Source organism: Xiphophorus maculatus, chromosome 10, assembly GCF_002775205.1.
Source record: "Xiphophorus maculatus strain JP 163 A chromosome 10, X_maculatus-5.0-male, whole genome shotgun sequence".
NCBI lineage: Eukaryota > Metazoa > Chordata > Actinopteri > Cyprinodontiformes > Poeciliidae > Xiphophorus > Xiphophorus maculatus.
In genome coordinates this window covers 12,580,742-12,602,474 of record NC_036452.1, presented here as the reverse complement: position 1 = coordinate 12,602,474, position 21,733 = coordinate 12,580,742, and the positions used below count along the sequence as shown (strand labels likewise).

Here is a 21,733-nt window from a genome sequence, read left to right as displayed (position 1 = left end):
TTCCTGATGTCATAACGCAGCGCGCTCTCATAGCAGGAGCGGTTACTTCCTGAGTTTAGGGAAGGGGCTTGGTCCTGTGCTCGCGCCTCGCGAGAACGCGCATCAAATTAGCATCGATGAAGTTAGTGCGAACATGGCGGATTTCCTGCCGACCAGGTCTATGTTAAAAGTTTGTTTGCCCACCTGCCTGCTTAACGCCGGCGAGGCGGACCAGATCCGAAAGTCCAAGGAGATCGACAGAAATCTGTCGCGGGAGAAAACGTACGTGAAGCGGCTGGTGAAGATCCTGCTGCTGGGCGCTGGCGAGAGCGGCAAGTCGACTTTCCTCAAACAAATGCGAATCATCCACGGCCAGGACTTCGACCAGCAAGCCCGAGAGGATTTCAAAGGAACGATCTACAGCAATGTTATCAAAGGTAACCTGACTTTGTGTTGCTTTACGACTGGTAGCTTTATGAGGGAGGAAGCGAGACGTTCGACTGGGACAGAAAAGCCCCAGAGAGGCGTTTAAAACGGATGGGAAAGTTTCCACATCTGTTGAGCGGCGCTGGGGCTCAGAGGACACACATAAACAGTCTTCATCTGCTGTCGGCACACCCAGTGAGCCGGGTTTCTGTTCAGATGGGGCTTTCTAACTCTCTTTTGCTGCACATAAAGTTTAAATATCCAATGTAACGCGACTGTAACCGAGTTAGCAGGCTCAAATAGCCACGGCCACGTTTTGTTTCTCAATGGAGGATAACCCACCAGTGAACTAATCTGTAAGGTGTTCCTGTTTGCGTCCACTCCCCAAACAGCACCAATAAAAACGACTTACTCATTACTAATTAGTTAAGTATTTATCTTTGTGATTTAATTTAACCTATATTTTATAGTTGTATTTCTTGAATTAAATGTATAACCTAATATCATCTTCCCCTAAAATTTCAATCACTTTTAAATTTAAAAAATTGCCCCAATTGATGCTTTCAATCTTGGAGGTGTTAAAGTATTATTATGAGGACTCTGAAGTAGAGTTATACCATAACTCTAACTCTAGTTTTTTTTTAAATTTGAAAAATTGTGTTGGTCAAGAAAAGCCTGGTTGTTTCATAGTTAGTTTAAACCAGATAAAATTTTATGAGTTTAATATTTCTATTAATTTTACTTCAAACTTGGATAAATGATGTTTATGCATCTTTGAGATTAAAAAAAAAACCTGATGGCTCTCAATTGTTCATGTCTTACAATGAGTAATGAATGAGTGATAATTGCCTGTGAACTTATTCCTTAGTTTACTTTTTCTATTTTTAAATTTGCTGACCTTTAATAATTCAGTTGATTATTCAAAACAGAAATTGGCATCAATCAGGAAAACCTTGGTCATTGCATCTTTTGTAAAACCTTATTTGCATTGACTCCTGTGGAAACTTACTAGTATCAAAATCTCAATTTTTTAGATATATTTAAGACTTACAAAAATAATTTTTCAATCTGCAACGCCTCGCTAAAATCATTGATTAAAATTGTAAAAGGCTAATTGTAGTTCAGTAACTGCAAGTTTATATGTCCTTACCACATTGCTTTATGTAGCATAGTAATGTTATTCAGGAGAAGAAACCAGTCAATAGCGTAGAGAATGGAACCAGACTATTTCCTCTTGATCAACTTTGATCAGTGATTCTGTGGTTAAATATAGACAAAAAATTATTTTTGCACTTCTTGTACGATATTTTTTGTTTTGTTTTCATCAAATTACAGAACTCCATTTGTATCATTAAAAACTTCATCTGACAGCACCTGGGGCCTTATGCATAAAAGAATGCGCAGTTTTCACACTGAAACTTGGCCTGCGGAAAAATTACGAAAGTGCGGCGCACAACAAAAAATCGGAAGCATAAATCCGTGCGCAAGCACGTGGCCGCGCACCTTTCCTTTATAAATCCTAATTTGCAGGAAATAGTGCGCAGCTGCTGGTCCGCCCTGTCGCCACCCATAAATACATATGTAAATTAGTATAAATACCCGGAAGTCTGCCACCACGTGAAGCAATAACCATGGCAACGTCCTTGGAGCAGTATAAGTATTTACAATAATAATATATTTTTATTTAAAAGGTGCTTTGAGGACACATAATGTCACCTCACAAAAATAAAAATACATTTTAAAGAAAAAAAAATCCAAATAAAAAACATAAAGAGATCCTGCAAATGCCTGTTTGAACAGTAGCACATTCAGCCGGGATTTAAAGACAGACAGCGTGTCAGAGAGTCCTTTGAGTGGGGAATGTGGACGTTTATCCTAAATAATAGAATGCTTTATGTCCATAAGGCGCATTCACAAAGCGGGCGACTCGACTGAAGGATGACTGCAGCTGGACTGGTACCGGTACCGCACAGCTCTTTTAAGTTTTGCTCAGAGCTCCAGGGTGATCAGTCAGAGTAATCTGAACGCTCATAAACCATCATCAGCATTTCCCAGCAGATCAATACGATCTCTGATCAATCGCTCCGTCTGAATCCTTCCACTGGCGATGTTCTCCATCAGAGCCAAAGCGTTCCACAATTACGCGGCACGCCTTTGCGCAGCTACTTATATACGTGTGATTGCATACACACCTTGATCACCTTAAAAATAATTGAACCTGTTGATTATTTTTAATCAACAAGTTTGAGTTAGTCTGCTGATCCAACCCTGTTTTCTTCTTTTAATGAGCATTTCATGCGCTTCGGCGCACGGACCAATGTGTTACATCTTTATGAGACAAAAACTGAGAAAAGTACCATGTACATACGAGCGAGGTTTTCACATACTTTTATTTTTATTTTCTTTATTTTGTGTGCGTGTTAGCTTATTTTCTGAGGATAAATGCGGTTCAGTTTCATTGTTTACGTGTAAACAATAAAATATTAAAATCATAAGAAACATCGGGTTTGATGTTTCTTGGTCTAGATAACACCGAATGTAGTCAGATTTCAGTGTAGTTAGGTGAGTTTTGACGCTTTGTAGTTTGATATTGTCCACTGAAAATGTTTGCGTGGCTGCTGCACATTTTCACGCCAGCAAAAAAGTGTGTGCATATTTGTGCAAACTTTGACGCAAAGTTAATTTTTATACATGCCGACTTGTGTGTAAAATATGGCGCCGCACATTTTTTGTGCGCACGCATGCTTTATGCATGAGGCCCCTGGACATGTCCTTGATGGATAGATGGAGAAATTATTGCAATTAGTTTTCAATTGGATTTAACTTAACTTATTAATCAAAGAGCCTGCAGAGCAAATTTTTTCTTCATATATTAAAGTTTTCAAGAAAAATAAACAGGAATAGCTCAAAATGAGAGCAGGCAGATCAAGCCCCAACAAAAACTGGAAATCGGTAAGAATGAGCTGGTTTAAATGGGGATAAGAATTACATTCAATGGAAATAGGGTGGAATATTAAGTCTTTAGAAAATAACGTATACTTACGTTTTCATTGCATCTGAGATTTAAGCCTCTTATTATCATTTATTTTCAGAATTTAACAAAAACAATCTGTATTAGTTCAAATCAGGTGTGACCAAGTTCAGTCCTCGAGAATAAACATCCTGCAACATTTAGATTCATGCCCTCTCCAACACACCTGAATCAAGTGAACGGCTCCTTACCAGGCCCCTGCAGAGCTGCGTGATGTACTGAGGAGGAAGTTCAGCCATTTGAGTCAGATGAGAAAGGATGCATCTAATATTTGCAGGCCAGTATCTATTAAGAAATGGAGTTGGGCACCACCTCTCAATAGAGTAATGGTTTGAGTACATAGGTATGCAACGGAAATAGAAAGAGATGAAACAGCAACTTGTGAGTATGAAATGGCAAAGGAGTAAATTGACCCAGAATAGTGGATAGTAGCTTAGCGGGCATTTTGTTCATCTTTACATATTTCCATTAAAACTGTATTTTGGACTTGCACTGTATATTTCTTAACTTCAAACTTCATGGTGGAAATTATTTGAGTGACTTTCCAGCTTGCATGTTTTGGTGACTTATTATGAGCTGGGACTCTACCTGGCCTCAGAGTCAGTTCGCCCCATTTTGTTCCACCCTACTTTGGTTTCATACCCAAAAGCAAACCAGTTCTTACTCATGTTCTTACCCATTGCAATGGCACTGTTTTTTCTCCTGGTTGTTGCATATGTTAAATTAATTATAAGGTTAACTATAAAAATACAATTTTATTAACAAGGCACTTTGAAATGAGTTATTATCGTCAGGGATTTCCCTTTCTTATGAAGCAGGAACGATGTGGTTTAACAGCATCTTTCTGTCTCTTGGTGCTTATTAACTTTACATTGCATTTGATTCATATCACCTTGCAAATAATTTATGCTAAAAATAAATATTCTTAAATGACAGCCCAAGTCTCAACATTATTGCTTGCCCAAGAGGCAAGCAATAATGTAGGCAAGCAACATCTTTGCAAAAATTGCAAAGATGTGAAATTACAAGGAACCTGTTTGAGAAGAAGTCTCTCATCAGTGATTTGCAAGGTAAAAGGGGGGAGGGGAATTTCTTTCCCCCTCTCTAATACATTAAATTAATCAAAATTAAGAGCATCTTCATATATTCTCCATCAACTTGATAGACTTTTTTTTTTTTTTAGTTAAATAAAAATCAGATTGCAGTTAGGGACATAACTGGGGATAATCGCGCAATTTCTTAATTGTTTACTAATCTACCACCTCGACTAAGAGCTTTCATCACATCTTTTCCTATTTTTCACGTGCAATAATTCTCAGAGCAAAGTACATGAGTTGGTCAAAAGGGGTGTCAGACCTCAGAATATTTATATCAGTCAGGAAGAGCCTGATTGGTTCATCTCTGAAACTGTTTGTGTATTTTTGCTCAAACCATCTCCAGCATCAGCACCTGGCAGCTTCTACATCAGTATTTAATTGTTTGTCATCTGATAATAGATTGATGACATTTGTCAGATGAACAAGTCTTGTGTATATTTATACTTTGTATTGACTTCTGGCTTACTAAGATAGCGTTGCCGGGTTAGTAGGTCATTCTTCTCCCCAGCAACACGCCTCGAATGATATAAAGTCCTTACAGGGTGTTCCTAGTCTGCCTCAGGGCCTCCTCCCAGTGGGACGTGCCCCAAAAAATCTCCTGATCACCTCTATTAATCATTTTTAAATGTTTAAAAGCTAAATAAGAGAAAATTTTAGTAAGAATTATATAGGTGTACAAACTTTTGTCTGCAAATACAAAATAATAATTTCAGGTTTTCCTGCCTACCTTAATTTTGACCAGTTATGTTTTATCTTTTCTTCTAAAGACTAACACATAGATGTCATGCAGAACATGTAAGAATCAAATAAGTATCCCCATTTATGCAAAGTGTGTTTCCCTAACCTGTTAGCTTTCAATAAGCTGTAAAAAGGACATGAATATCATTGTTAACCTGTCGATTACTGACGAGGTCAATAAAGGAACAACTGGTTGATATGTTAATGATTAATATGTTAATTATCAACAGCTGGATGATATGTGTCCAATTGATTGGTGCATCTGAGTTAGTGGCATCAAAATACATTCTGTATTTTGTGCTTGCTTTGCTATATAAGATGCTGTGTAACTTTACTCCTAATCATAATAGCATAATATTATAGTATAAAACAGTTTGACATCTAACAATACTTAATACATGTAGTGATTCAATAGTCTGTAAGGATGGTGTTGAATACTTTCATCCCGCGAATAAAATAATATTTTACTAATATGGGTGCAGTGATAAATTGGCCCCCATTTCTTTTATTATTGACGAGTCATCGATTCTTGCATATGGAACCTATTTTATTCATTGATCTTATCTAACTCTGCAAATCAGCCACTGTCCTCTTTATGCTCTGCTGTGAGAGAGAGCTGACTGACAGACCCGCCCACCAGGTCATGTCTGCATGTGTGCGGTTAACAATAGTCACCAAACTGTTGCCAACTTAGAAACTATATTTAGTGACTTTTGGGACAAAAAAAATCAGTGTCAGCCAAAATCGGAATCGGTGGGATACGCCTTTTCAAGATCGTTGATTGGTGATCGGCCCAGAAAACTGCAATTTGTGCACCCGTAATACTGATATTAGTAATCATAATAATAATATTAGTAATGGTAAATGTTTTGGCTCTGTCCTCTCTGGTCCTGATTTGCCCATTCCTCCCTCCCCATCCAGGTATGCGTGTGCTGGTGGACGCGCGGGAGAAACTGCACATCCCGTGGGGTGATGAGAACAACCAGCAGCACGGCGACCGGGTGATGGCCTTCGACACCCGGTCGGCCAAGATGGCAAACGGGCAGCTGGAGATGCTGGTGTTCCTGCAGTACGCCAAGGCACTCAAAGCACTGTGGGCGGACTCGGGCATTCAGAACGCATACGACCGGCGCAGGGAGTTTCAGCTGGTAGGTTTGACTCGACTGAAATGGAGATAACAGTGCCCCTTTTTTTTTTTTGTTCTTTTTTTTTTGTTGTTGTTCTGACGGCTGGCGCTGATAACTGTTCAGTATTGCTGCAGAGCTCCATTCCCTATCAGCTAATCTAAAACGGGTTTTCAGGTGGTTTTAGTTGGACTTTTTTTCTCTCTCTGTTAGAGAAATGAAGGCATTTAGAAAATGGCAGTAAAAAGAGAAAGTGAAACAGATTTTGAATTTATCCTCCTTTCCTGCCACTGCATCTCGAGCTTAGTTTTTGTATATTCTGCCTTCTGTTAGGCAGTCAGACATGTGATTTAGTCAGCTTCCTGTTTACACCTCTCCCTGCTCCTTATATCTCAAGCACATTTTCAAACTGTGACGTTTCCCACAGAGTGGCAGCTGTGGCTGAGGCTCTGCTCACGTGTCTCGCCGACTAGTGGGGATCTCTCGCTGTTTTTGTGTGGCGGGACTTTTACAATCTGCTGCATTTCTAAAAAGTCCTAATTTTTCTGCCTGTCTGTGATTTCATGAGATGTCATGTGACAAATGTTTGAGTCAAAGACGGGGCCCCCCACCGAGGACAGAGCAAGAGACGCACTTCTCCAAGTTGCTTTCAGTAATGAGCCAAAAGTTGTGAGTTGCACAAGTCTGGAGTGTTCTCAGTGGGATTTAGCTCTGGAGGGAATTGTTTTCTTGTTGGTTTTTTTTTTTCTTGCAGGCAGGAGGGGGAATAAGTGTTGATCAGAGCTGGAATGTTGATCTGCTCTGCAGTTTTAAACGGCTTTATGCTTACCAACAGAGTCCAGACTCTCCTATTCAGCATTATTTACACACAAACACTAAGAGTGTCACACGCCTCATGCAACATAAGCACAAGGACACACCTGCACATTCTTAACACGTGTTCCGGGCTCAAAACTCCTCATTTCAGCTCATTAGTATAAAACATAGACTCTGAATGAGAAATTTCTCACATTCTTTTTTTTATAATGGGAGGTGATGTCCTTAAATGTGACAAAGGGTGAAACTGACTTTCAAAACTCTTAAAATTATCATATAGCCACATTTTAATGCATCTCTTCATATATATTTATGCAATCACAGTGGAAGACTACCTCCTCTTTTGCATTTAAATAATTTAGTTTTAACCACAAATATGCAAAAATGTATTTATTAGATAAAGTAAAATTAGCAGAGATGTGAGAAAAACCTAATCTTTTACTGCTTCAGTAGGATTTGGGCACAAGTAGCAGCCTGGTGCTGCTGCTTTAAGTTGATTAATCAATCACCATTTTGCTGTCTGGAGCCAGACTACAATTTTGAACTGGTTAAAAAGGTGATCTTCCAGCTTTTTGAAGTCTATCGTACATCAGAGTTGAATGTGGACACTTTTAAAGTGCGTGCCAATCTTCTGAGGATTGGACATCCCAGTGAATTCCCTGGTGAATGATCAGAGAAACCAAAAGAAAAGCTAAAATAAGCTAAAGGCCTCTTAGCTTAGAGAGGTTAAAGGGGGAAGAACACTACTTACTAAAAAGACAATGGCTGCACAATGAGACCAAAGTAGAGATGTTTGAACGTAATGTGCAACACCATGTTAGGAGGTAATCACACTTGAGCATTTAAGCACAAGTGTTGAGCACAATGGTGGAGGGGCAATGATTTGAGCTTGTTTCATAGTAACATTAAGTTTTCCCTAAAGTTTGCCTTCAAAATGTATTCTGGAGTGAAATTGACGACTATCTGGCTAATTGTTGACGCTCGGTTATCGCAAACACAGCAACACATCTACAACACACTGGCTGAATGACTTAATAAACACCAGGCTGTGTGTTCTCAAAGATTCTCCGAGTCTTCTCAGAGCACTCCTATCTTGGCCTAAAATTTCCTGCCAAGGACTCTTAGGACTGAGTGAGGAGATGACAGAATTTCCCATTTTTAGTGATGTGTGGTTGACCCTGTTGTGTAGGTTTAAATAACTTTTATCTTAAGAAGTACAATTCTAAGAAAAATCTCAGAATTACAGAAATTCTAAGAATTTTCCTAAAATGACATCTCTAGTAGCTACTTTTAGTCTTATGGTGCGTTCACACCAAACGCTTTACGTGCATCAAAAATGCGCCCGACGCTTCAAGTTCGACGTGTGTGCACTTTGAGTGCAGACGCTTGACCTTTTGCTCTACAGCTAGCGTTTTACGCATCTGGTTTACATTCAAAGTTCATGTGGAGGCGCGTCAGATGCGTCAAAATCGCTCTAGCGGTTGTTTTCCATTGCCAGCCTATTTGTTGGACGCTCTTGACATCGTCAAACGCTCAAAACTCTTCAAACGGTTCAAATCACACCGTGCTAGATGCGTGAAACGAGCCGCAACGGGCTGTCTACATGCTTCCGCATAGACTTTGAATGTCAGACGCACCTGACGCTCATAACGCTTTTGGCGTGAACGCGCCATAAGGTTCTATGAGAATACGGGTCCTGATCATTTTTCTGTCCTGAACTCTAAAATACAAGAAGTGAAACAAAGGTGTACAGAACCCCACCTATTCCTGGTTCAGTCTTCACAATTTATTTTCTTGGAATGCGAGTCCTGATTACTTGTGGAAAATTTGTGTATATAATTATTATTATTCCATAGAGCAGATCTAAAATATTTTGGAGGGGAAAAAAGCGGCACGCAAAACTGAAATACCTAGCCCTGATGCTTGTTCACACGCTATTTACTGGCATTTGCAAACCAGCTAGTACGAGAGCGCTACTTATTTTTGGCTGTACGCCCAAGAACAGAAATAAGAAAAACTGTAGATATTAGCTTCTGTATTAGTTGAAGACGGTTTCTACTTAATGTGCAATAAAGTATATTTGGTGTTTGAACTGTTAAAATTTGCGGCTATAACCATGTTTAGCTGGGTTTTTAAATATGCATGCATTTCAGCATAATAAACCCCATGTGAATACCAGGGTTCTACTGTACTTTGTTTTCACAATGTCTGCAATACTCAACATGTCTCCAACAAGACTCTGTCCTCACCTAAACCCCTCTCACCCATCAGTCTACATGTAGGCACATTTAGACTGCATTTAGCCCCTGCAGTTTCATTGATTCAGCCCATGCAACCCACTGGAAATGTTGTATAAGTTCAATGAAAATCAACATGAAATATTATAATGTGCACTTTGTGACTCTGGTCTATCCAAGCGAAGCATATACAGTTAAAACAACGTAACATTAAGATGAGAGACGGTGAGCTCATTTAACTTTTAAACCATGTTAAAGCTTTGGGCGTTTGATGTTTCCGTTGTAAATTAAGCAGATGAGGGAAAAAATAATAATCTTGACTCATTTGTAAACATGGAGCTCACCACATTTTCAGCTGTTGCCCACCTTAATGGCCCAAAGTGGTTCTTTCCTCTGATCCATATGTGGGTTTTAAGTGCTAGAGTCGGCCCATCTCTACCAGGATAGCATGGAAAGTGGTTGGTGGAAAACTCCCTTTAAGACTTTGTTCTGTCCAAACATAACACACACCATTAGAAAAGGGTTGACACGCATTTCCTTGTGGATTCTGTTATGCAACATATTACTTAGCAGTTTTAGCCATAATGTTGACCTTAATTGTCGGACAAATTACATTCAGCACAGTATCAGAGGAATTGCAAATCACTCCTTGAATGCATGATTCTATATTTTTGATTTTCTTATTAGAAGTATTTGGCTTCTGGGATAAACCTTTATTGTTTTCACCCAAAATGGGTCTCGGTGACAAAGGACAAAGATGTTAGAGTTCAAGAAAATATGTTAGGACATCAGGAGGGAAAATGTGTTTATATACCTCTCTATTGATATAAATTCCTAAAAATCACTTGACCAGTTGTGGCAGAACACAAAACCTTAGATTTAGTTCAATGACAAATGAAATATATTTTTTTTCTTTATAGTAAAGCAAATGATTTCCAGCAAAATGTAAAATTGTTGGGCTGATCCAATGTCCAATCGATAAAGCACACTGAATAAAAGCACCAGAGAGATCAATCATAGAAAATGGGCACAGGACCTTAAGAGCAGTTCAGCTTTTTAACAGCTCGAAGCAGGAAGCTGTGTAGCAGTCTGGTGGTTCTGCTTTTAATGTTGCGGTACCGTTTGCTCTTTGGCAGCAGTACAGAAGGTTCACAGAGAGGGTGGGAGGAATCTGGTGATGCTTGGAGCCCTTTTCCAGCAGCAGCTCTAAAACTGAACGTGAAGTGAGGATGGGGTAGACTAAAGACGCCTTTCAGCTCCCATCACCTTCCTCTCCAGGGAGCTGTGGTTTGCCATATTACAGCAGGACTTACACACTGAGTTACAGTTCAATGCTCTTATCAACCACAGATTGTTTTGGAGATGCTCGCTGAGAAATATTCTTGTTTCAGTTTGTTGAGAAAACAATAACTGTAAGAAGTGTTGGTAAATGAATTGGGTTTAGAGTGTAAGAAAGTTGGCCAAAGCACAATATTCCTGGGTTTCCATCCAGTGCTGAACTTCACTTTTCTGGCTCCTTTCTGTCAACTGGTTTGATGTGACCAAATGTGCAGTATTGTGATGCCAGCAGAGGACAAGAATTGAACTAAAAGTTTTGAGCGTTCTCGAGGCAAACTAGATGAAAATCCACCAATAAGCTTTGCCAGTGACTGGAATCGTCTGATTTTTCACTTTCCTCACCCTGATTAGTAATTGCCCTGCTGTAAACTAAAAATCCCATTCCTTTTTCCGGTCAGCCGACTCACCTTGAGCACTGCTGATAACAACATGTTTCAGTGTGGAAGTAGTTATGTGGATAAATAACATAAGATATATAGTTATTCTGTCAAATAATAATAAATAACCCATTTGAATCAGTTTCAAATGGGTTATTATACAATAAGCGCAGACTTACAACGCAGAATAGGCCAAGATACAATAATATAAAATATACATATATTGTGGTGATTGATTGCACATCTTAAAAGTATTTTCTGTGGTTTTCCAGAACATATTTAATCCATTCATCTGTACTCATACCTGACATCTCCACTTTCACTTTCCAGCCTTTTCTAATGGAGAATCCAAGTAGATTCTTCTGAAACCTGAGTATGTGGTTGTAGTCATTGATCTGTGAGGATCAGCTTGTTTTCCCACCAGGAGGTCTCCCTGTTTTGTACCGTTTTAGTATTTCCATTTCAAAATGCTCTTACCCTACGGCTAGTTTGTAATGAATATTTAAAATCAACATAAAACCACTGTTGTCTCTGTTGTTTTCCGCATGACAGGTTCTGAACAATTGTCCTTAGGAAGTTGGGGGAGAAGACTTAATGTGATCAATACTATACCACAAAGCTGACTTTGGTGCATATTGTGTTTCAGTTTTGTTTTTTCAGCAGCCGTAGTTTAGTTTCAGGCGCCATGATGACTCATATTGAACTTCGGAGTTATTGCTCCTCTGGTTTCCCTTCCTGTTTTTTGTTGAAACAGATTTTTTTCACGATTTCAAAACCACCAATCCCTGTCAGAATTGAGCTTCTTCACTCACCCGAAGCCAAAATGTTAATTTGGCTTCACGTGGAGGAAGGTTAGCTTCTTTTCTTCCCCTTCTTCCTGGTTTTCTTGTCGTAGCAGACCATCCTGCTCCTCCCTTGTGTAATTCTACCCATGCACACACATCCGTACACTCACAGGTTTTTCAGGTCAGGCTAGTTTTTTGTTTTTTTTCTTCTTCTTCTCAAAGATCAAAAGGTTAGGACAGAGACTTACAGTGAAGGGGGGAAATGATTGGCACACATTGTCAACCCACGCGAGTACAACCAAGCCACTACATCAGGCCCAATTTGAATTTTACAATGACAATTTCCTTTCATGTTGCATTTCATGCAAATAGCATGCTAAACATCTCAGTTTTAAGGTGGAGTCAAGATGGATGGACCCCAGTGTAACTCCGAATAATATTTTGAAGTTGCTTTTAGGAGAATTCTTGCCAAAATCTCCCGCCACACGTCCATTATAATACTCATCCGCGCACAGAAACACACTCCTCTATACGCTGGGATAAAGGAATGCTCCTCAGTCCTGGCAGCTACGTGTCTGAACTTGCACTAACTGCACAAAAGCAGAGTCAGAAGTGACTCGAGAGGAAAAAAGAAAACAACCAAACCTTCTCCTGCATTCAGAGAACCCCGGCCACACTCCTCTGCACATCAAAGACACGCTTACGAACACGTGTCTGCTTCAGCACCCGATCATTTGCATCCTGCTTCAGCTCGGCTCTGAGGCGGACATGCAGCTTAGAGAGAAAAAACAAACAGATTTCCTGTGTGTTCATGAGCCTGTGTGTGGCAGATGAAGGGAGGATCTCTCATGGCGCCTCCACTCCACAACTGACTTCTAATGAATGTATTAATACATCTACACCATATTTGTTGAGGAATGAAATGGTCTAAAATGTCCTGAATGATGCGAAAGTAACAGAAGCTCCTCCTCTCTCTTGTTGCAGGGCGAGTCGGTGAAGTATTTCTTGGATAATCTGGAGAAGATCTCCCAGCCAGTAAGTTCTTCCTGCCTGCATTTACTTTTATGATCAGACATGTACATGTTATAGTTAATAAAAAGCATGTCCAGACAGCAGGAGGTTAACTGAAAAGCTGCAGGTGTGTTTGTTTGCAGGACTTAATGCTCAGTTTTATTTTAATGAAAATGAAGTTACCTAACCACCTTTGCAGCTGAAACAGCGGCTCTTTTAATGCGAAAGTTCTACCCATGGAATTAAGGCATTTTGCATTATTTATAGATATATATTTGTATGAAACATTATAGGTCTTCTATTGTCACTGTACCAAATTCCATCTTTTATGAATTACATTTCTAAACCGTACCATAACACCATAAAAGTGGATATCCTTCACATACTCTGCCTTTCAAAACCTTTTCACTTTTTAATCTGACTGTACCTAAAAACCTAATGGACCAACACTAAATAGTAAGCCTGTCCCAGTAAGCAATTAATCAATTAATCACATTATAAGTAAAAATCACTTTCCATTTTGATTAATACTTGAGGGAAATTTTGTTTACACGAACATAACGTATGTTTTTTTTTATTTTTTGGCTCCACCTGATTATTAGGCCGATTGCAGAGATTAAACGTGTAATTTAATCTCATAATAAATACAGCTGTTCTGTGACGACCTCAGAGGTTTGTTACACATGATCAGTGATCAAAGCAAACTGGAGGAGCTGTGGAGAGCCACAGCTCAGGTGGAAGGATTTGTTGACAAGTCGTGCTTTCCAAAAATCTGAGCTTATTGCAAAGCATTGTATGGAAAACTAATTGAACATATCATTCCCACCGTGAAACACAGTGGTGGCGGCGTTTCACAGTGCTCTGACTCACATCATGGTGTGTGTCAGAGCTGAATGGGACATGGATAGAGCTAAATTTGTTTTCTTTTTGGATTTTTGATACAGTATGGGTTCAGAAGAATAATGTTTTCTCCAAAACAGAATTGTAGTTTCATGTTGATTTAGAAACCTCTGTATTATATATACAAATATATATATATATATATATATATATATATATATATATTTTTAAAATCAGCTACCATATAATTATACTGTACTCGAGCTTGAGCTCAAAATTGTCTGAAAGCATTCACTGAGATGTAGCGATGTATGAAGAGGTCTTGTATGGACTACACTGAGCTAAACCTTTGAGTTTCCCAACCTTCACTTCTTATTATAAGTGATTTTGACTGAGATTTATTTCAGTCAAGATCACTGATTTTACGTCTGAGGTTGCACTGATCTACACTTAGATTATAAGATTTGACGCAGTTTAGTAGAAACCAGAAACTGCGGGTAAGAAACGTAACCACGTAATTTACAACTTCTCTCTGTAGATACAAATTTGAGGCAGACCTGTACAGCCTCCATTTCTGCACTTTAGGCTAAAAAAGTAGTTACAATGGCTACAATAACACAGGTCTGCGATGCCGGTGTACACTCAGAATAAAAGCTGAGCATATGCTTGTTGTGTGGCGTGTACAAGCGTCACATAGGCTCAATGGTTAAACCAGTGGGTAACAAAGGGCGACAACAAGTTGCATAATGTCACACTGGTCAGAACATTATGTGGGTGGTTTAACCCACCCACAGTGTCCTGCTTGACTGGGAAATGCCTGATAACGCTTTAGCTCCACTCAAGATGCTAACACTCTGTTTTTGTTGTGAATGTGGTGGAAACAGTAAATGCTGCAAATTGTCTCACTAGCAGGGAATTATTTCTGAAGACGTTCACGAGAACTTATCTCAAGGGAAAATTAAAGAAACACAAGGAATATTTTTAATATCCTTCCTGAAAATGAAGAATGAGATTACTTTGATTCTCAGACCAGTTTAAATTGATATTTGCAATGCATGGGCATTGATATGAATTTTTTTTTCTTTTTTATTAATTATTTGATCCAGGCTTTTTTTCAGTCATTATTAGAAATCAAAAACTATGTGCTCAACACTGAATTTGTCAAATTTTTACATCGTTAAAATTACACATACAGCCTCAAACCTTTTTATAATCCTCCATTAACGTTGGAAAAAATGCCACTTACATGCTTTACCTTTCGTTTCATAGCATGAACTTTACTCTTTTTGAAGAAGAAGGTAGTGACATTAGAAACGGAACGGTTGCCTGCTGTATCCACTCCGAGCCCATTTTCGTTTTGTGTTCGTTCAAACATCACAACAGCAGCAATCAGCTGTAGCCAAGTTTCAACCACTAATCTGTTGATGTCAGGTGATGCTGAAAATGTTTGAGGTAGTTCAACCGCTAGTATTATTATTACTATTCCACCCACCTTGTGCAACACTCCACTGACAGAAAATCCCAGCATGTTCCTGTTTACAATGATCCTAAATATCCTGAACAATTTCTGTTAGTCTGAAGTCGAACGTTTAGTTCTGACGGTTGAAACATGGAAACTTGGATTTTTTTTACCCCCTCTGCCCCCCCAAAATAACATTTTTTTTTAAGCATAAATAAAAAATAAATTTTCAAGAAAAACATTAGGCTTCCTGAATAGTTTCCCCAAAACCTCAAACCTATTAAAACATAAAACATGCTTAAAAAAACAAGTTTGTTGCAGAAAAACCAATTAATTTAAAGGAGCAGTACAGTTTTTTTTATGCACAGAACTAAGTGACAATGAAGTACTCTGTTGTACAACTTATAAAATGAGACCAAAACACAACAGGTTTCTAATGCAGATACAGTGGAGAATAAAAAGATGGTCCGAACCAAAACTTTATATCACTGTTTTTCATCAGCAACAAGGTACATAAAGTAGCAGCTCTGCACTTAACTTAATTACTCAGACAAAGCCACTTTTAAATCTAGCATTTAACATCACAGATACTGGCATCACAGATCATCTGACCACCAAATGGCTCCCAGTAGCACCCAAACTCTATATATCATATAAAATCCTGTTGATGATGGGTTTTTCCCAACAGCTGCTCATGCTGCCTTCAGGTACAGCTGGCAAAGGAGGTTGTCAAAATAGCAAAGCTACTCCAAAGTGTTTCAACATGTTTTATTCTAATAAAGGGAACCGTCTCTTAAAGTTCTAAACATTAACCTTGACAGTTTTAAGTGGTTATACTATTTTATAATGTATTCTTGCTTTTACTACTTTGTTCATTATAGAAATCCAACAAAACCTCCAGTCAGTTCTATCCACTTTTGTTTAGATCATAAAATCTTAATTTATTTGCTAAATTAAAAACATAACTTTTACTACAGGCCGAAGTAAAAAAATAAAATAAAATAAATCATTTTATTTATGTTTGTTTGAAGCTTGGCAAACCATGATTTTAAAACTTAAGTACTTGCCAAACTGTGATTTTTGTGTAGCGTTACACCCTTAATCTGCACATATAATTTTTTTACCCAGTGTAGATTAGGGCAAATCTACAATAAAATCACTTTATTTATTGGTTGTATAATCATGTCACCCTGTTAAAGGCTCAGATTCATCCGTAAAAGATATAAATGAACATGAAATCGTAAGACTCTGAGGTAATCGTCACGTCAAAACCGCATATATATTTTCTGTTCCTCTTCAGGATTATTTTTAAGTGACTTGGCTAACATTCTGCTGTGTTTGAGACTCATTTTGTAGCTGAGACAAATATTTTTAGATTATTAATAGTTTTTTCTATCCTAAAAGTAGGACTTTGTTGTTTTCTGAATTTATGACAATTTTTATTTACATCAGATATTCAAATCATTAAATTTACCTACTTTTATTAACTTTCTCTGCCTGATCTGCTGCATTGAGGCAGCCAGTTGGTGACAACGCATTGCCAAAACAAAAACTAACCCAGGAGAGAGAATTACCAGGAACCTCAGCCCCAGTCTTGCGTTGTTGTATGAAAGATTACCTGAAATCTTGTTTGCAGTGAAAACTTGGATGTCAGGATTTGAGGATTGAGGAGAAGATTAGTGTTTCCTGTCACACATTCGGGATGTTTTCCTTGTTTTCTTTATCTTACAAATGCAGCATCTCGTGCAGAAATTCATCTTTGAATATATAATGTTTGACACAGATCTGTGGTTTTATTTCTGCAGGACTATCTTCCCAGTCAACAGGACATCCTGCTGGCCCGTAAGCCCACCAAGGGCATCCATGAGTATGACTTTGAGATCAAGAACGTTCCCTTTAAGATGGTGGACGTCGGGGGCCAGCGGTCAGAGCGGAGGCGCTGGTTTGAGTGCTTCGACTCCGTCACCTCCATTCTCTTTCTCGTCTCTTCCTCTGAATACGATCAGGTAAAGAGAAAAGACGCTCTGCTCCACATGACCGAAGAGATGGAGCAGAAATCTGTTTGTTTTCATGACATTTGGTAAAGTTTTAGTCTTTTAGTCACATTTTGTCAGGATACAACCATGAATTTCAGTGTGTTTCATCAGGATTTTGTGTGATAGACAAACACAAAACGATTTTTTTTAAATGAGTTTAGCATAAACAATATGCATTCTGGCACAACCGGCCCTTTGTAAACATACAATGGAAGCCCTTAAAACATAGACTGAAGAGAAATGCAACTGCACACATCTTAGACAATGTATTCTCTCTATAGTTCTACCTTAAGTGTTGAGCTTACAGCAGTTCTGGCAGTAGTACCTCAACTGCCCATCAACATCTTCCAGGTGCTGATGGAGGACAGGCAGACCAACCGGCTGCGAGAGTCACTCGACATCTTCGAGACCATCGTCAACAACCGCGTCTTCATCAACGTCTCCATCATCCTCTTCCTGAACAAGACGGACCTGCTGGAGGAGAAGGTGAAGCTCGTCCCGCTCAAAGACTACTTTCCCGAGTACGCCGGGACGGAGCACAGCCTGCCAGACGTGCAGGCCTTCATGGTGGAGTGCTTCCGGGCCAAGAGGCGCGACGCCACACAGAAGCCCCTGTATCACCACTTCACCACGGCCATCAACACGGAGAACATCAGGCTGGTGTTCCGGGACGTCAAGGACACCATCCTCCACGACAACCTCAAGCAGCTCATGCTCCAATGACCCCACACACACACTCACACACCAAACACCCCCTTTTCCACTGCCACGCAACGCAGCCTGTGAACGCAAGAGGACGTGAATGGGGACAGACCCCCCCTCACTTCCTGATGAGGACTCCGGAGATCACAAATTGATGTCTGCAGTCTTTAGACTTTTTGTTTATTTTCCAGTAGTCTTTACTCCTTTTGGAAGTGTTCGTCCTGTTGTTAGCTCAGGATCTGATTGTTGGATAGGGCAAACTGTGGTATTAAAGGTATAAACAAGAAACCGCACTGGGTTTCTGAATGGTATCTGATCCCTGCTGCTTTGTCCTCCTCCCTGAGCTCCACCTTATTTAGTTGGTTATTTTGTTCTCTTATTTTTTAACCCTTAGGATGCCAGTGCTGGCACCTGTGGAAGCCGGCCTCACTTAAAAACAAACTGGTGAACAACATCTACTCTGGTAATGCAAACAGAGTAACCGTGGAGAAATGTTCAAGCGACACATAGAGAAAGTTGATTGGATTCAGTTCATGCCTAAGCACTGACTTGTAATATTTCCTCACCCCTCAGTGATGCTGAGGGTGAACCTAACTTCTTATTGACCTGAGCGTTCAGAGTTAACACGTCTGATCTGTCTCCAGCACTGACACGTCATTTATAGAAGACACACAATCACAAGACTGAACCTTTTTCATCCATGACCATATAGGTGTTGCCTTAGAATTGATTTTTTTGTTTTTTTTGTTATTATTATTATTTTTGGGATGTTGAGAGGGTAAAACGGTTACCTTCGTCAGACCATTTGGTTCCAGTAAGTTAACTAAAAGTCCGCTGTTTCCTCAGGGTTGAATCGGATCCGGTGTTGATACTGATGTGTGAAGCTCGATGTTTGGCGGTGGGAACAGGCCTCCACGCCGTTAGCTAGTTGGTGGTTTTAGGACTGCATCCTTCCCCCAATTCGTCCTTCCGCCTGTTTTGATTTTATTACTGATTATTGATGCCTTCTAAAATGACCTTCACAAGGCCCTCCTCTTTGTTTTGCCTTAATCATGAATGTGTGTTAATAATTGTACAGGGATTTGTTCTTGATTGTTTGAATAAACTGTAACCGGCCTGCGAAAACTTCGTTATTGGCACCGAGTAGTGACTCTAAACGTGTTTATGAAAAAAAAAAAAAAAAAAAAGCATTGAACATTTCCCTTTTTTGTTGTTTTTGTTTCTTTGCACACAAGCTTGTGCTGCTTTGGACTTCCCTCTAAAATGCATTGTGATTATTGCAGAAATCTGGCAGAGGGGGGAAAAGCTACTGGATTTGCATAGTTTTGAGTGACTGTAATCTGTAGGGGTGGCTGATCTTTGTTAGAGGACAATTTAAAGGCACTCAAGTGTCTTTTGCCAAATAATTCTACGCTTTATCTTCACAATTTTTCTGCATTATTATTTTATTTCTTCATAAGTAAAGCTCTGCAGAGCTTTGGTTTCTTTCCATTCCTGGCTTTGTAAATACTGTAATCTGTTTTCCTGTAAATATTATTCCAGTTTATCTTCGTATATGTAAATGGTTGTAGAAAATGCATATTTTTCCCATGCTGGATGTTCTTCAAATCACTGCATCTTACCAATGAAGATGACCTTTTGATGTAGATTTTATTTTGTAATTCCCGCCCCCCACGCACCCTTCACGTTTTTCACATTTATCATGTCAAATCCCATGCTACTCTAACCCTATCAATAAAATAAACTTTTCTAATGATACTGATAATGATGACCGTTTTTTTTCCTGACTGTTGAGCATCATTTTTATTTAGTATAGAGGCGAAAGATTTGACATTTCAGATACAATGTGATCTTCTGCTAGGATTTAATATCTTGAATGTAAAAATGTCTGTGTCAGCAGATGGTTTCATCTACAAGGTAGGTTTGACATTTTTGGTCTCGCTCTAATCTAAGGAATGTAGTTTTAGGGAGGAAAAAAAATAATCCATGTTTGTTTTTGGGTCGTCAAACATGCCGTGACATTTTCATCTGATTGGCTATTCAGCCGTCACGATGACTCCTCTCCCAGAAACTCTGGCTCCTAGGAACCTTTGCTGCTTTGGGGAAACAATCAAGAAGGTTTTCCCACCCAAATCAACAAAAGTACCAATCACCCTATCAGATTCAGTTGGAATTGTTTTGATTTTTCAGAATGATCACCCTCCTTGTTAAATAGTGAATTAGCTGTGCTTAATCATGTATTTTTAAGGTTGAATTTGATTTCTGTAACCATGCCTATTGAGTTAAAATAGGACCTGTCTGACAGCCTGAAGTCGCATCATTTATTCACATCATGCCCTGATGTGAATAAATTTAAGAAAAATACTTTTATTAAAGACTTAACAGGAAATAAAGGACTGTTTTACTTCGTGTGAAATGAAGCAAATAAAGGTTATGTTTTCAACATTACCTTCTTTGAAGCAATGTTGAAAAAGGATCACAAGGATACGCTTTAAAACCCCGCAAACAGGTCGATGATTTCCAAGAATATGGGGAGAATATCCTGGGGACTGGTGAGACAAACTCTTGCCTTCTCCGAAAGGTATTTTCTGCAAATAAAAATGCACAATCTGACAGTTATAAACCCTCCGATTTTCTCAAACGTTGCATGTTAGAGGATCTAAAATAAACTAAAGGAGGCGAAAGTAAATGTTAAAATGTAAGATGTTGGAAAAACAAATTCACAATTGTGTAAAATTGTACATGAGTTAAGAATTCAAGTCAAATTCCTTGCTTTTGTACTCAAGTTTGGCTAACAAAGCTGATTCTGATTCAGTTAACGAAAATGATACTCAAAAAGAAGCCTCAAAAATGAGTTATTTCCTGTGAGAGAATTAAGATGATAATGTCTAAGCTCTGCAGAAACATAAGTAAGTAAATATTTGTCAGATTGGGAAGAAAAAGTTTCTGTTCCAGTCAAGGGAAACGTCCACTTTGTATTTTAAAAGCTGCTACAGCACCGGTACTTAACTATGATTTCATCAGCTTCTCACGTTGTGGTGGAGGTATTTTGACCCACTCTTCTTTCCAGCATGGGCTCCATTTATTGAGGTTCGTAGGCCCACATTTAGGTTGCCATGACACCGTCACCACCACCACCTTGTTTGCTTTCTTTTTCAGTCTTATTGCTTACCGCTGCGCTTGATATCAGTTTTCTGCTGTTCTCCTCAGCTGTCAGACACATTTAACTCTAGAGTCTTTTGATACAAGGTAGAACATTTTTGCCTCAATGACTTCAAAGAGCCCTATTGTAGAAGAGAAAGCCTTTATTGTCCATTAAATCCACATTATCACAGATAATGTGGATTTATTTGGCATAATGATAAATGTAAACATACATTTTATAACTCAAAATGTATGTTTGCAAAGTAATGCTGAGCAAATAAAAAGAGGTCAGAGCATCGAAACCGAACTGAGGCAAATAAAGCCTGATTATGTCCATGTGCTCTAAGCGCTGGCCACCATCTTTTATTTGGGCAGACTCCCATTTCTCATGGAAAAGAAGAAACAAGTAAAGCAAACCAATAGATCACAATCACAAGCCAAAGACGAAAAATAGTTGACTGAAAATAGATAAGGGAACTAAAAATACATGGTTGCAAATTGAACAAATGTATTTAAATTACTCAGTGAACATTTGCTGAAAACTAGAGTAGTTAATTGTGTTTGGGTAACAATAAATATACAAAACAATAATC

The 21,733-nt window shown here is 38.9% G+C and overlaps 1 protein-coding gene across 1 annotated transcript; it reads left to right on the top strand.

The window, feature by feature from the left end:
* Window positions 1–44: 44 nt before the first annotated feature.
* On the top strand, window positions 45–19,758 carry gna13 (G protein subunit alpha 13). The gene is made up of 5 exons (XM_005794691.3): window positions 45–416; window positions 6,193–6,419; window positions 12,933–12,983; window positions 17,064–17,264; window positions 17,646–19,758. The coding sequence occupies exons 1-5, from the start codon at window positions 134–136 to the stop codon at window positions 18,015–18,017; spliced, it is 1,134 nt and encodes a 377-aa protein (XP_005794748.1). The 5' UTR covers window positions 45–133; the 3' UTR covers window positions 18,018–19,758.
* The last annotated feature ends 1,975 nt before the right edge of the window (window positions 19,759–21,733 follow it).

Bases quoted from the DNA above. Each gene is read 5' to 3' on its own strand.
- gna13 (XM_005794691.3), top strand. From the start codon at position 134: ATGGCGGATTTCCTGCCGACCAGGTCTATGTTAAAAGTTTGTTTGCCC. The intron at 417-6,192 runs GTAACCTGACTT...CTCCCCATCCAG, and splicing joins CTACAGCAATGTTATCAAAG to GTATGCGTGTGCTGGTGGAC. The intron at 17,265-17,645 runs GTAAAGAGAAAA...AACATCTTCCAG, and splicing joins CTTCCTCTGAATACGATCAG to GTGCTGATGGAGGACAGGCA.